The 15,455-nt window shown below is 41.8% G+C and overlaps 2 protein-coding genes across 3 annotated transcripts in view; both read left to right on the forward strand.

The window, feature by feature from the left end:
• Window positions 1–7,454, forward strand: part of LOC106656949 (calcium/calmodulin-dependent protein kinase type 1) — a 49,723-nt gene extending 42,269 nt beyond the window's left edge. For both annotated transcript variants that reach the window (XM_014378164.2, XM_014378167.2), the window contains 6 exons: window positions 1,435–1,509; window positions 3,178–3,440; window positions 4,056–4,196; window positions 4,295–4,421; window positions 6,110–6,197; window positions 7,160–7,454. In XM_014378164.2, coding sequence (XP_014233650.1) covers window positions 1,435–1,509; window positions 3,178–3,440; window positions 4,056–4,196; window positions 4,295–4,421; window positions 6,110–6,197; window positions 7,160–7,438 — 973 coding nt within the window. In that variant the 3' untranslated portion in view covers window positions 7,439–7,454. The remainder of the gene's footprint in view (window positions 1–1,434; window positions 1,510–3,177; window positions 3,441–4,055; window positions 4,197–4,294; window positions 4,422–6,109; window positions 6,198–7,159) is intronic.
• A 1,199-nt stretch (window positions 7,455–8,653) lies between these two features.
• On the forward strand, window positions 8,654–14,046 carry LOC106656947 (ankyrin-3-like). The gene is made up of 2 exons (XM_014378159.2): window positions 8,654–13,182; window positions 13,254–14,046. Exons 1-2 carry the CDS (start codon window positions 11,970–11,972, stop codon window positions 13,802–13,804), a joined length of 1,764 nt encoding a protein of 587 aa, XP_014233645.1. The 5' UTR covers window positions 8,654–11,969; the 3' UTR covers window positions 13,805–14,046.
• Window positions 14,047–15,455: the final 1,409 nt, after the last annotated feature.

A 15,455-nucleotide genomic window follows, 5' to 3' on the forward strand; every position in this document is an offset into this window, starting at 1 on the left:
TGTAACCTAGACGACCCTGAGCCCTGAAAAGGTTAATTAAAAAAAAATGAGCTTTCGCTTCGCGGTAGCCGCGTACTGGAATTTCGCAAAATTTCACAGTCACGACATGCCCATCTCTCCGCAGGTGTGCGCGGGATAAAAATAAATTTCAAAATCCAATTGTCTCGCGCTCTGAGCTTTTATATCCACCGCGCGCGTTGTTCTTGTAAATTAAGTTCCCGCGCACTATAAACAAAGCTCGAGCGTGGAAACATAAGAAAGCTTTCACGCGTGTGCGTAGTCGGATCTAAAACTCTCCGATGCACGGCGAGCTTATTGTTTCAATTAAAAATCCCCCTAAAAATGTTGGATGAAAAAAAAACAACAACGCGCGCACGCACGGACACACGAAACAACCTTGACACGCCTTCCTCTGCGGATTTGTATTATGTTATTTTCTATGCGCTCGCGTATCGGGTGTCATTATCGACAGCAGCGGCAACAGCAGCAGCAGCAGCTGCAGCAGAAGCTAGCTTGTATACTGCTGTAATTGACACATCGATCGATTCATTTTAACCCCTTATCTTTCAATTAACTTGGCTTGGCAGAGTAAGAAATTTTCAATAGATGGGAGAGCTAACCGTAGCGAAAAAGAGAGAGAGATGAATACCAAGGTAATTTTCAATGAATTCCGTTACTCTCCAACGCAAACGACGTTACGTAATTGCGGAATAGAAGCAACTTTGTAATTTAAGGCTTTGCGCGGCGCCCGAGAGAGCTTTGCACGCTTGCATGTAGCTTTGACTATTGCACGCACACACCTATTGTATCGATATTATATATAGAAAATGCACGGTGATGGTTCCATATGATATGCTTAAGCTTTATATTTGTGTCAATTTTATTCACATAACATAGATGATTATGTAATATATCAATGAAATTTACGACCACTGAATTTCCGTTAAAGTCATTGAAATTTATATATTATGGCCATAATAGCCAAGCACAAAGTACACTGGAAATTAATAATAATCGCACACGATCCCGAATACCTTGAATATTATACGGATCGTTCGCAGTTATATCGCGAAAGATCGAAAGAGCCGCACATCGGAAATTTTACCGCAAATCTCGCGCATAGTTTCGATTTAATATTAGCATAATACGCACGCGATAATTGCGAACGATTCGTACAAAATTCTTACACCCCCGCCTGGGGCAATTATCGGAAGATATTTATTATAAAACAAAATTGACAAAGCTTTCATACACGTATTATATATATTTGGGTAATATTTTTGCACATACATAGTATTACACTGCAGAAATTGGGTTGTGGGATTTTCTCTGTCTATCTCTCCGCAATATATACATATAACGAAACTGTGAAATATGCTGTGACAGAGACAAGCGACACGATTCATATGATGCATGTTATACCTTATTTTACAGGCTGACGCATCCGAACATAGTACAGCTGCTCGAGACGTTCGAGGACAAGCACAAGGTTTATCTCGTTATGGAGTTGTAAGTGTCAAGTTTTTCTACTGCTTCTTCTTCTTCTTCAGTTTTTTTTATGACATGCATATACATTTTCCGATTATTTTTTGATTTTTCGCTCGCGCTTACCCACCCGCAGTATTATCATTATTATTATTACCATAATTTCATTCGTGTTTGGCTCGAGGCGTGCGAATGAATTAATCACAGCGTCAATATTTGTTATCGTGGCGCTCGTGTTACCTCACGCGCGCGTAACCTAATCCTAAATTTATGGCTAAGATGTTATCGACGTGAATTTTGCCGATGTACGCACACAACTTTCGCGATGTTACACGGCGATACGATCCGCACGAGCGCAAAAAAAAGCTCGCAGTTCTCTTTTTTTCCGAGTTCTCGACGTTGATATTTCTAGGCCTCTTCAAAATTACGATTGCTCTTATCTGAATTTCAGCTTCGTTATAGATTTACGATCGATGCCCCTCGCGAACAAAAGCATAAACGTGTACAATGAACTCTGACGCGAGGCGCGCGTGCGGCCCGTGTCCGAAATCGTCTCTCTTATCTCTGCGTCCAAACACACCACTTAACTGCCGCATCCTGTCAATATACTCGTCGCAGTTCCGAAGACGAAAAAATAAAGTCATTGGGACTGGGTGCGCAGAATTCAAATGAGCCGCGCGCGCGATTGATGTTAGCAGCAGCCGTTCCGTAATACGCAATCTTCAAAACCATCATGACAGGCATCAACAGAGAAGCATGAATAATGCGACCGAAATTCGCAAACTCGGGCGCGACATACGCGCAGTGCAAAAATAAACATTAAAATTTATGTATTATGCTCGCTCGCTTGGTAGCAGTAATAGTAGTAGTAAAATATATATACGTGAGACACGAAGAAAAAAACAGAAGACGCAGACACGTGGCCGACACGACGCGCGGCTCGGCAAACTTTTTTCTTCTTCCACTTTATCAAAACGAATATATATGAAAAACTTAGCGCTCGACGCTCGGGATACTGAGCGATTTATCGACTCGCGCCCACGCATACGTCGCATGCACGAGACGAAGGCAGCAGCGCGGCTACGGCGACGACGACCGAGTGCCAAATCCCAAGTGTGCGCGCATTGCATAACGACGCCGGTGAATGGTGGAATATAAAGATACCTTTGATTGCCGCGCGTTAATTCTCATCTCGCAAAAAAAAAACACAGACACGCGCCCGTTTCTTGTGTATCATAACAGCCGCCGGGGCAATTCTCCTAGTATTACGTGGATTCAAGTGGAGGACCGTATAAAAGCCATTTTCACTTTAACAATCTTTCGCGTGTACGCGCCTTTTTTTCGCGCCGGTTTTTTTTACGATCTATACGCGTGCGTGGACTTCCGCCACCGTGAGAGGCTTTTTTTGTTTGTTTTTTTTTGTTTAAGCGCCGTATGCATAAAAAGTGTTTTACAACGAGCGTTATTTTTTGTCTAAAGCTTTTATACGATGATACAGCTCGCTTACGCGCGCGTGGGCTCGTTCTCTATTACTTCGCGCGTGTTTCTCTCGTTCAGCAATAGGCGAGATCAGATCATATCGCGCCGCGAGCCCACCATATGAATTTCGCAAGTCGCGCGCATCATCCGTCGCATATGATGCGCGTCCTCGTTATATACAATAATAATGTGTAAATTCCGCGAATGTGACAGAGTGACCGGCGGCGAGCTGTTCGACCGGATCGTCGAGAAGGGCTCGTACACGGAGAAGGACGCCTCGGGCCTGATCAGGCAGGTCCTCGAGGCCGTGGACTACATGCACGAGCAGGGCGTCGTGCATCGCGACCTCAAGCCCGAGAATCTGCTCTACTACAGCCCGGACGAGGACAGCAAGATCATGATCAGCGACTTCGGCCTGTCCAAGATGGAGGACTCGGGCATCATGGCCACGGCCTGCGGCACGCCCGGCTACGTCGGTAAGGGATTTTTCTGGCTTATCTTTTTTAAAAATTATGATCGTTGCATGGATAAATTTTTTACGCAGGTTCAAAATGTAGTTACGATTTAAAAGGGGGGCTAAGCTTATTCCTTTATCGGGCAGATCAATTCAAATACAGCGCGTGATTTGTTTTAAATTTAATGATTTTATCAGGAATCATGTAACATTCAAAACAATTCTTCACTTTATGTTCATCTTCTATTAATTTTATCTTGTTTTTTTACCTTTGTAATATACAACGTCAGTTATATTGAATTATACTTACTTAGCCACTTGCAGATTTACGAATAAATGTAATCGCCATCTAGTGGCGAAGGCTGGTATTAATTACGATTGGATTTTCAAGAAAGTTGAAGTTTTCAATAATTTTACATAAATAATCAGTATTCTAACATTAATTTCCAATAGAAATCTTCCATTTGAGTATATAGAATTATGTACTTTGCGTTATTCATGCAGTTAATGCCAAAGTACCTTAAGTAGAATTCGGTATCGGTCGCTCTAATTTTAAAGTCCGATTCTCCATTAAATCTACATTAAAATTAAGGATTTATACACGCAGCTATAAGTGGTTAATTTTTTGTTTTTGCAGCTCCCGAGGTGCTGGCCCAGAAACCGTACGGCAAGGCCGTCGACGTCTGGAGCATAGGCGTCATATCCTACATCCTGCTGTGCGGCTATCCGCCGTTCTACGACGAAAACGACTCCAACTTGTTTGCCCAGATACTCAAAGGTATATGTACACACCTATCGTCCCTCGGCTTAATCCCCTCGTTAATTTTTAATTGCCCAGCTGAAATTCATCGAGATATTTTTTTTTTCGCCCGACAGGTGAGTACGAATTCGACTCGCCGTACTGGGACGATATCAGCCAATCGGCCAAGGACTTCATCAGCCACCTGATGTGCATCGACGTCGAAAAACGCTACACGTGCAAGCAAGCCCTGGGACATCCCTGGTAAGCTTACTTTAATCTCTCTAACTATACTTTTTTTTGTCTATGTATATACACACGCTCTCTGCGCGCCACCGTGCACTTATACCCATTTCGGCGATAAGGACACTAATGCACCAGGCGTGTAATAATAACGGGATAGAGAAACGATGCGATAAGAGCGAGAGAGAGGAAGAGTTGGAGTTAGAGAGAGAGAGAGCCTGAATAGTTTATCGGATTCGATGCTTTTACGACGATTCGTTAGATATATATCAAAAAGTGCCACCGGAGAGAGCGCGAGCGCGACGGAGAGAGCGCAAAAAAAGTTAATTTTCGAAATGCATCGCTTGACGAGCTAAAAAGTCAGCTCGCAGTAGTAGGTACACGGCGCGCATTACCCCGTTACGCTTGAATAAAACGACGAGCGAGCGAGCGAGGAGAGAGAAAAAAAAACGTCCGCTACTATCGCGAACTTTCGTAATCGAATGACAAAGTTAATGCGGGTAGGAGCGGAGAGAGAGAGAAAAACTCGACGTTCCGTCTGCACAGACAGACGCATGTAAATGCATGTGAATGTATGTACGTGCGCTATACGTAAAGATCGCGAAGCTCGGCGCGAGCGAGAGAGAAAACTTCGACGTCTCTTCTCACTCGACTCCGACTCTCGCGACGATCGCACGGCAATTTTCACTCGGCGCGGGGGTGGAGCGAAGAAGAAGAAAAAACATACCGCGCGGAGAGCAGAATTTAAATGCAATTTCGCGCCAAAGCGAGCGCGCACACCTTCGATTAAAGCGCGCTGCTGCTGGTGCTGCTGCGCCTCGTTCGCGGATATCATCATCATATACCTATATCTGTTTGTCATTACGTGGGGTGCACACATCAATCGATCCCTCGGCTATTATAGGCACAATAATGTGTACGTACTACTACTCGCTTTAACAATCGCGTTTCCAATCTTTTCTCCGTTCTTCTTTGTCCGCGTAGTCATCGTCGTCGTTTTCTTGTTTTCTTGTTTTTTTTTTTCTTTTTTTTTTTCATTCTCTATCTATCCTTCGCTTCCTCTTTTCATTCTCACCTTGTATATCCACGTGCGCGTGTGTGTGTTTGCGGGGCAGCAAAAAAAAAAAAAAGCTCGCGACTATGCTAGACGATATTATTGCATCATCGCCGCGCGGCGGCAGCTGACATTCGGCGCACTGCCTAGGCGATGTATCTCTCTCTCTCTCTCTTTCATTGTCGTTTTTCGCGCGCGCGGCTCGTCTACATACACACAGCCTATACGTATACAAACGTTGTCATTATCGATTAATTGTCTCGTTTGCGTGTCGACGTCGCATTGTGTTTCCATTTGAATAACAAAAAAAACGACGAGGAAGGACTGAAAGTAAGTGAGGAAGAAAAAAGGAACAGAGAGAGAGAGAGAGAGAGAGAGAAAGAGAGAAACGAGGAAAACTCGTACACCGTGCATAATGGAGAATAATGGATTTTGCCAGTCCTCTCGCTCCACTATATCGGAGTCGCTTCTGCCGCTATAATAGCCTGTGTGTATCTGTGCTTCTTTGCCTATTACACGCACACACACACACACACCTACATAGAGGCGACAAAGAGCGTGTTTCTCGCGCCAATTACAATTTTTCATTTAACATAAACGTCGTACGCTTATTTTTTTTTCTTGTTTTTTTTTTGTCATTGTTTATTTGTTACAGGATATGCGGAAATGAAGCCAGCAATAAAAATATCCACGGTACGGTATCGGAACAACTAAAAAAGAACTTCGCCAAGTCGAGGTGGAAGGTTAGTACTAACACACACTGACTCCTGGTTTAACAACGATTCACGATCCCCCCCATTTTGAAAATAAATAAATCACTAAAGTAGTAGTGTGTTTTGCTTGTAATTATTAATACAAACAAAAAAAAATCATACTTTGCGTACATTATCATGCATCGCTCAATCACACATTCGCATTTCAACCACCCGTTGATATCACTTCACGCACATCACCGTATAATAACGATACGAAAATTAAAAACTGTCATTTAAATCTCGTGTATATATATAATACAATAATTGAAACATCATTTATATTGGTTGCGGGTTAAAATCCCCATACCTTCCATCTTTTTGTCAAAATTAGTCTTACGTATCGACATATAACATATTTCACTTATTCGAGCGCCACATCGCGTGCACGCAAATTAAATAAATAATGCCAAACGTATATTTTGTATTAATCAATGCGCACCAATCAATACTGGGTGTATTTCACGCTCTCTTGATTTTGCATTTTTATTTTATTTTTTGTCAATAATAATTCACAATTATTCTCATATAATAAATAATTGATTCAAGCTGATATAATATTATATATACTCCATATTCAGTCATTAGTTCAGATATTTTTTATGCTATACATACGTTCAGCGCGAAAGTTCGACGATACATATATCGCTCCATTCGCACAATTATTTAATCAACGTGTGTCGAGTAAGTCACTGTTACAAATTTTTTCTTTTTTCTCAATTCAATCATTAATATTAATAATTACAATTAAAAATACATAACATTATAATATGGATAAATCCCACTGTTAAAAATATTTTTTACTTTTTTTTATTGTACATTAATATTATTCATAAAAAAAAAAAAATAACATTTTCCTCGCATCGTCGAAAGGCAACAGATATAAAAAACTAATCGCCCGGCGTGTGTCTGGTTTTTTTTTTGTGAATTCTTTTCTCGGTAAACAACAACAGCAAGCGTACATGGCTACGAGCGTGATCAGGCAGATGCAAAAGTTGGCCCTGAACAGCGGCACCACGACCACTGCGGGCGCCGCGACAGCAACAACAACGACGACCAATACCACGTCGAGCAGCGGCGGCGGCAGCAGCAATCCCGGCAGACAGTTGCCAGGCATGCAACAGCAGCAGCAGCAGCAGACACAGACAGGCCACCACCACCACTCAAACGCAGTCAGCAGCCAACAGCAGCCGCATCAGCAGCAGTCGTCTCAGCAGCGGAGCCACCACTGAGACCCCTGCACCGAGAGAAAAAATTGGTGGGTCCTGAGCAGCAGCAGCAGCAGCAGCAGCAAAGACGGAGGGTGCAGATCATGTTGCGGAGACGTCGCCGGGGTAACTACTGTTTCATGGTCGTGCCAGCGACGACGATCGAGCCGTCCTCGAGGTATCAGGATCTGTACGAGGAGGATCTCGAGGACGATAATTCAGCCTTACGAGCGGACGACGAAAACAACGATGAAGACGTCGCCACGGAGGATCTGCCCTTCAAGCTCTGGGCTCGGCTGCTGCTCAGGCTGGAGCGCAAGCTCTGGAAGCGCGAGAAGGGATGACGAGTCAGGCGGTGGAGCTGGTCCAGCTGCGTAACACACATAATGTCCGCAAATATTAAAAAAAAAATTGCCACAGACGTGAAACAAAACAAAACAAACAAAAAAATATCTTTACTATACTTCGTATATACTTTTTATCTTTAAATATATTATAATTAAAATATATTTATAAAAATTATCTCTTAAATCGACGATGATGTGAATGCACGAGAGGATCTCATCTCTGATTTATGTAATAACACCTTTCGTTATCCGACTGTGGAATGTTTTGACGAATATAATATATTTCGCGTCCAGGTGTATACGATTATTGTTATTGTGTAACAAGAGGCGCTCTTATAACATTATTTGAAATTTTTGATTTTTTTTTTATTACGTAACGGATATCTTCTCGTTTCTATATAAATATTATTACAATCGATACTTTTGATTGGTGTTGACAAAAAAAGTAACGGAGGATGATGATTAATTTTGTGAGTTGATCGAACGTACTTACAAGTACGTATAAAATTTTTTTCTTCTCTCTCACTTCGGCAATATATAACATACGCGTTCGTTGGTGTACGTTACGTATAGTACGTTGCGTCGAGTTACAGAAATCGCGAGACGGTACAAGAAGATGAAGATAATATTTTTGTGAGAAATATTCGAATATATAAGAGATTATTTGCTAAACTTTGGAACGAAGGAAAATGTGTACAATGACGATGCTCGGCGAGCTTTTGAATGTCGCGAAGGATGACTTTCGCGATCATATATTTGTTACTTTATTCTTGCTCCAGGCCAGAAAACTTCTCTGCGCTGTGTGTGTTTGTATATGTGTATGTGTGTGTGTGTGTGTGTGTGTGTGTGCGTGTGCCGGGCAAAGCAGCGTATATACATATGAAAATGATAATTATATTCAGAAGTCACGGATATTGTATATACATATACGTATGTGTGAATCATCCACAGAGAGAGAGAGAGAACCTCCATTTCCTACAGCTTATATTTGCATGATGCAACGTGATAATGAGGCATGTGGACGACGATTACAGATATACGCGCAGAAATATACATACACACACGCTGAACACAACAGAAAATATATATCTATAGCAAAAGCGTAAATGTCAAATGTCTTTCTATACTTATGTGCTGTACTGCTGCTGCTGCGTATGTCCTTGATAAAATAGAAAATACTGTTTTTCATTTCATTTATGATAAAATGTGTTTTTCATTTAATATGACGCATGTGCGCGACATTGCGCCTATACATACGTGTGTGCGTTTCTCGCCGCGATCTTTCATATATAATACAGCACACATGCACACAAAAATATGCGCAAACAGTACGGAGAGAGAGAGAGAAGTACGCGATGCGATGACGATGCCACTCTCGACTGTTGATGCGATCCGCTAAATGAGTATTACAAAAATTCGATGTTTTCGTCTTCTTACTTTTCATTCTCTCTTATTGAATGTTTGTTCTTCTTTTTTTTTGTTTCGAAAATGTTCGAGAAAAAAAACCGAGACACACGATAATTACGCGCGCAAGCCACACAGAGCACTCCCGATTCCATCCAATATTATAAAACGAGGCAGACGATGAATATAAAGTAAAACAAAAAACTCTAAAAATACGAAAGGAATGTCGAGTGTGATAATGATGACTTCCCAATCGACGATATTTTTTAATTAATATTTTCACGTTTTGCGAAAGATACACATAACAAAAAATATGAGTACGAGCTGCTTAAGATATAATCGATATATAAGCCATTTTCTTTTCGATGATTATCGAGCATTTTTTGAAGAAAAAATAATAATAATAGTAATGATAAATATAAATAATTTATTTTCTCTCCAATAATCTTTGCTAATTCACGTTTCGCGAGCGATAAATATAAAAGCACGTGTTAAAGGTTACATTGTCTAGCTAAATTACGACGCGGATAAACATGTAAATCCTGCCAGCAAACATATAATAAACAAAGAGAGAGAGAGAAAGATTAAAAAAAAAAAGATAAATGAAGCTTTTACAGAATCCATATTTTTTTAATTTTTTTTTTTTTTTTCATTTACCTTTCCTCCCTCGCATCGATGTGCATTTTTCATACGCGCTTGGGTAAACTGCAACAAAACACGGACGAAAAATCTATAAGTACGAAACTTTGCAACAACAAAAAAAATAAAATAAAAAAAGAATCCTCGAAATAGCTCGACTTTTTAAAACGTATAAACACATGCATATGTATGTACGCGTAATTACACACCGTTTCGAATCTGAGTATTAACAAGCGTGCGTATGCAATTTTTACATCTCTCGCTTATGTGTACATAGCCCGCATCTATTACTCTCGTCGGGCGCGCAACGATAAAAAATGAAAAAAAGAGAAAAGAAGCAACAAAAAAAAACTACTTCTTGTGCGTAACGTTAATATAACAACAACGTATTATATGTAACTTGTCCGCGACTTCTCTGCCCGAGCTCGTGCGTTTATTGTGATATTCATCGATGTGCATATAATATACGTGCTTATTATCGAAAATTTGCAGAGCAAAAGAGAGCTTGACAACAACAACAACAAATCATTAGTTTATCGTCACTTTTTTTTCTCTCCATTCGAACTCGTGTATGTATGTAGTAGCACGAGGCGCGACACGATACCACGTGTGTGCAGTGTTATAGTTTTTAAGCCGAGAGAGAGATGATGATAAAATAGAGAGCGAAGATTAATTAAAACGCCCGTGAATTTAACGATTCGCGGCACGAACAGAAACATATATTATTATTAATAACGTAAAAAAGAATACTTTATTGGACAAACAAACAAACAAACAAACAAAAATATGAACAAAAAAAATGCGTAAATTATATTATATTAATTATTACGAGATGTATATGTACTTGCGCGCGCGCTGTGCGCGATGGCTAAAAATGTGTTCCCAAGTAACTAACTATTACATGTATATTAACAATTATCGACTACTCATTGCATAAAAAAAGACTATATTGTTAAATATTAAAATAAATGATGATGATGATGTAGTAGAGACGAAAAAAAATCTTACGGATATAATGAATGTATAGTCTAAAAGAGCTATACTTCAAAGCTATTTATCACGAGCTTGAACATTTTCGCGAATACACTTCGGAGGTTGTGTATCCTGTTTCGTCTGCGTCTCTCACTCTTGGATTCGTTATCTTCTTCTATCGCGCGGTATAAACTATACTGGTCTCCTTTTTCTATATTATAAATCGCGCGTAATAACTCGCGCGGGTAAATATATTCAAAGTGTCTAAAACGATCGATATATCAAAAAAATAAAACAAAAACTACTTCTTCTTACTCTTTCTAATAATGCTATAACTATACTACGCTACGCTAGAAAAAAAACTGAAGTACTACATCTATCTTTTCACTGTAATGGTAAGGAACATCAACATGATATATGATTAAACATAAACAAAAATGTTAGAACAAAAAAAAAAGATAATTGTTTCAAAGTCAGCGGAAAATTGTAATTTTCGTTTCTATTTTCGGTTCTTCGACAATCAACTGCGACAGCGAGAAACGTCCATTTAAATCCAAAGAAAAAAATTAGATTGCTCGCAGTTGTTTTTCTTTTTATCATTCAACTTTATTAGTTTTTAAGTACACTATTGATGTATGCACCTGTTTATGATCGATTTTACTTGTACATAAGTCGAAAGGTTCATCGCTGATAATTTTTGTTTCTCAAATGCAAATGATACATACATCGTGCTGAAAAAGCATCAGAAATCTCTAGAAATCTCTCAGATTTTGATTAAGAATCTAAAACTATATTTGAGTTACGACCGAGCGAAGTGGTGAATATTTTTTTCCTTTTATTATCAAAGCTCGACTGATTTCCCACAAATGAAATTACTCAAGAAACTGTTCGTATAGCTGATCGACATCGCGTATACGAAGGAAAATTGGCGCCACTCGCGTCAAAGTTTAACTGGCCGCGCGAGTCGAGAGAAAAGCTCGTATTGAAACAGCTCGGTGGGAAGGACCCCAAGCGACTCTCGAATGTAAATATTTTCAATATCGTCGTCTTGCGCTGCCCTCGAAATACGAAAAGTTTGTCACTCGTCACTCGCACAGTCTGGCGAGTAATTGGCCCGTAGCGAAGTAATACGCATATACTATATATAACGTAACGGTCGAAAAAGTTGACGAGAAAAAAGTCCGAAGTAAAAAATGAAGGAAAGCAAGGAAGTCGTCTACGAGGAGCTGTTCAAAAAAGTCGAGCCGGAGCCGAATCTCATCGACTACGGCTTGGCCGTGAAACTCGACGATCTGAGCGACCTCGAGCTCAACTGGATACTCGTGCGAGCCTGCGAGGAGCAGGAGACACGAATCATCAAGTTCTTCGTGCGTCGCTTCAAGCGGATCAGCAACGGCCTGCCCGAGAAGGTCAGAACGGCGATACACGTCGCGGCGAGGTTGAATCTGCCCGTGAGCTTCGACCTGCTCACCCAGATCTACGACAACCACATCAACTACGTGGACCCGGACGACGCGGACTTCTCGCACTTCCAGGCGGCCTGCAAGATGGGCCACGCGGCTCTGGCCGAGAGCCTGCTCGTGCGCGGCGTCCACGAGGACGTCGACAGCATCCTCGGGGTCATGCTCAAGTCCAGGCCCGACGCACGGGTGCTCGAGCTGCTCCTGTCGAGCGGCGCCCGTCCCAATCTGGCCGACGCCAACGGCACCACCCTGCTGAGCAGCTACTGCCGGCAGTTCTGCAGCAGCTCGCGCGCCACCGAGGCCGACAAGGCCGTCTATCTGGAGCTGGTGCGCACCTTCCTGCGCCACCAGGCCAACGTCAACTTCATGAACAACGAGGGCGTCTCGCCCATGCAGAATCTCTATCGTCACGGCATCCTCGCCGCGGATCTGCAGCTCGCGGTGCTCAAGCTGCTCCTCGAGGCCGGCGCCGACGTGCACTATCGCAGCAAGAGCGGCGAGACGATACTGCACTACGTGCTGCGTCGACGCTACCTGGGCAAGTGCCACGGCAAGGTGTTCGATCTGCCCCGTCGCACGCCCGAGGTCTACGCGGTGCTGGAGCTGCTCGTGCGCGACTACCGGGCCGACGTCAACGTCAAGGACTACGCGGGCGAGAGCCCGCTGAGCTTGGCCGTGTCCACCTGCAATCTGGACGGGGTGCTGGCGCTGCTGAAGCTGGGCGCCGACCCGCACACGGTCACCTTCGAGGGCGGTTTTCTGGATCCGGCCAACGAGCACCTGAGGAATCTCGAGCTGACGCAGAATCTGCTGGAGATCGTGGACTTGCTGAAGCAGAACAAGTACGTGATGGAGGAGAAGCACGAGGCCTGGGTCTTGAGGTTCCTGCTCGGCTTCCCACCCTCGACGGCGCACTTCAACGCGGCCTACGTCATAGCTCTAGGTAAAAATTGATAACGAGGAAAATTTGTGATTTGGCGATGATTAATTTCCGAAAAATACGATCCGGAGCAGCGTCGAACGCGTCGATAATACGCAACCACTGCTCGATACTGACGACCTTCGACAACGAGGTCGGCCCGGTGATCGGCGCCCTCAGCAACCACCTAAAGGCCGTCGACTTCGGCAAGATGTACATGAACGAGCGCGCCAAGGACGCCATGATCGAGATCATGCAGAATCTCGAGGAGAGCAGCGACGACAACTCGAGCAGCGAGGACGAGCTGGACCTGACGCAGGCGGCGCGAGCCACGAAATTCGACATGTGGAAGATCCAGGACTCGGCCATTCTCGAGGAGATCAAGCGAGCCAGGCGGACGATGATTAGCCAGTCGGCGTCGCTGCTGGATCTGTGCAGCTGCGCCCCGGACAAGGCCTACCCGCTGCTCGAGGAGACGGGCTGGCAGGCGCTGCTGCTCGACGACACCGAGGAGAAGTTCTCGCGGGTGTTCACGGCGATCGGGCCGACGATCAAGGGCTACATCTGCCGGGCGCTGGTGAGGAAGTACTTCGACAGCTTGAGGCCCGAGGTGGCCGTCAAGGTGCTCACGGACGAGTACTTTTAATGATTTTGTGTGATTTTTGACGTTGTTACGAGGACAACAACGATAGCGCATGCGGAGGGATGACGATCGTAAGAGCTTTCGCGTGTACGTACTTTTCGTTGTACGTATTTACGTGTATTTTGACAGTTGATAAACAATCTTTGTAATTTGTATATATTATATATAAAATCCGACCGACGATTCGATGAAACATATTTTATAATTTGAATAAATGTTCGCTCTTACGTACAATAACAGAATAACACGTGGTATTTTGGAATATTTATTTGAGTAACGAGAGATCGGAGCTAATGCGTATAGTAACTCTATATGGGAAGGAGAGAAAGGTAAGAGGGGCAATTCGATGATCAATTACATACTTGGGATCACAGATATGGATTATCCTACAGTTACATCGACTCTTCACTTTTTATCACAAAATCAGAGCGAGATTTCTAGAGATTATCCGCGTGAATGCTCTTCTGCGCCCAGTATGAGCCAAAACACATCAAAGTATAAGCTATGATAATGATTAAATTAAGCTATCTATATTCATCGTCGCAATATTTTTAGGGAATGATGATAAATGATAAAAACTATGGATAAATGAATACAAATACTTTTTACTGAAATGCTGCGCGTCTACGAACTAACTAACTACTACTACTACTATTACTACTACTACTACTACTACTACTTTGTGAATGTTTCAAGAAAGAGCAAAAATCCCTTAACGAAAGTTTCTATCCTGAACTTTTTGAATAGATTAAAAAGCGGTAACTTAAGTTGAACATGAGGAAACCTCATCGTTCCTTCGATATAGCTTCTGGGATAGAAAAAGAAAATAGAAAAAAAAACAATTGTTACATAGACGTCGATGTATATTTCCAAAATTCTCTCTCTCATTTATGAAACTTTTAATTTCAAATTGTCAATGATCAACTACTTAGCTATGATGATAATGAGATCCAATACATTCCGACAAGTATTCAAGCAAACTAACATTTTTATTACTTAAACGAAAACCACAATGCAAAGTATAGTTGTTGTTAAAATTTATAGTAATTATTATTCAATTATATACAGTGATAAGCGAAATGATATACTCTCATGCGATCATGCAAAGGTAACAGTGGTATGTAAAAAGACCTTATTATGAATCTACTTGCCCGGCCGTCTCGATCGAATTCAAGACGTTCGCAATCGTCATGTATTATATAATAGTAGTCTTTCATTTAATGTATCTACAATGCATTTACTGTTCTAATCTATACGAAAACACGCAAAAAATTTACTCAATTGAAGACAATATATTAAGTAATCACCCTGTATTCTTTTTTCCGTTTTGATATACCGTTTTTTCTCAGAATCATTCTTCCGTCAATTCATAAAAAGTTTCTAAATGTCATTAATGTAAAGGAAGAACTTGAAATATAAGATTATGTTATTATACACCATTGAAGTAAAAACTTTAACTTAAAGTTTAGAAAATTCTTGTATATTATATAGTTTGCTTTCGGTATGTAAAATTGTATTATTCGCATCGGATTCGATCGAGACGGCCGGGCAAGTAGAGTCATAATAAGGTCTTTTTACATACCACTGTTACCTTTGCATGATCGCATGAGAGTATATCATTTCGCTTATCACTGTATATAATTGAATAATAATT

Source organism: Trichogramma pretiosum, unplaced genomic scaffold (genome assembly GCF_000599845.2).
Source record: "Trichogramma pretiosum strain Unisexual culture from Peru unplaced genomic scaffold, Tpre_2.0 scaffold14, whole genome shotgun sequence".
Classification (NCBI taxonomy): domain Eukaryota; kingdom Metazoa; phylum Arthropoda; class Insecta; order Hymenoptera; family Trichogrammatidae; genus Trichogramma; species Trichogramma pretiosum.

Bases quoted from the DNA above. Each gene is read 5' to 3' on its own strand.
- LOC106656947 (XM_014378159.2), top strand. From the start codon at position 11,970: ATGAAGGAAAGCAAGGAAGTCGTCTACGAGGAGCTGTTCAAAAAAGTC. The intron at 13,183-13,253 runs GTAAAAATTGAT...GATCCGGAGCAG, and splicing joins GGCCTACGTCATAGCTCTAG to CGTCGAACGCGTCGATAATA.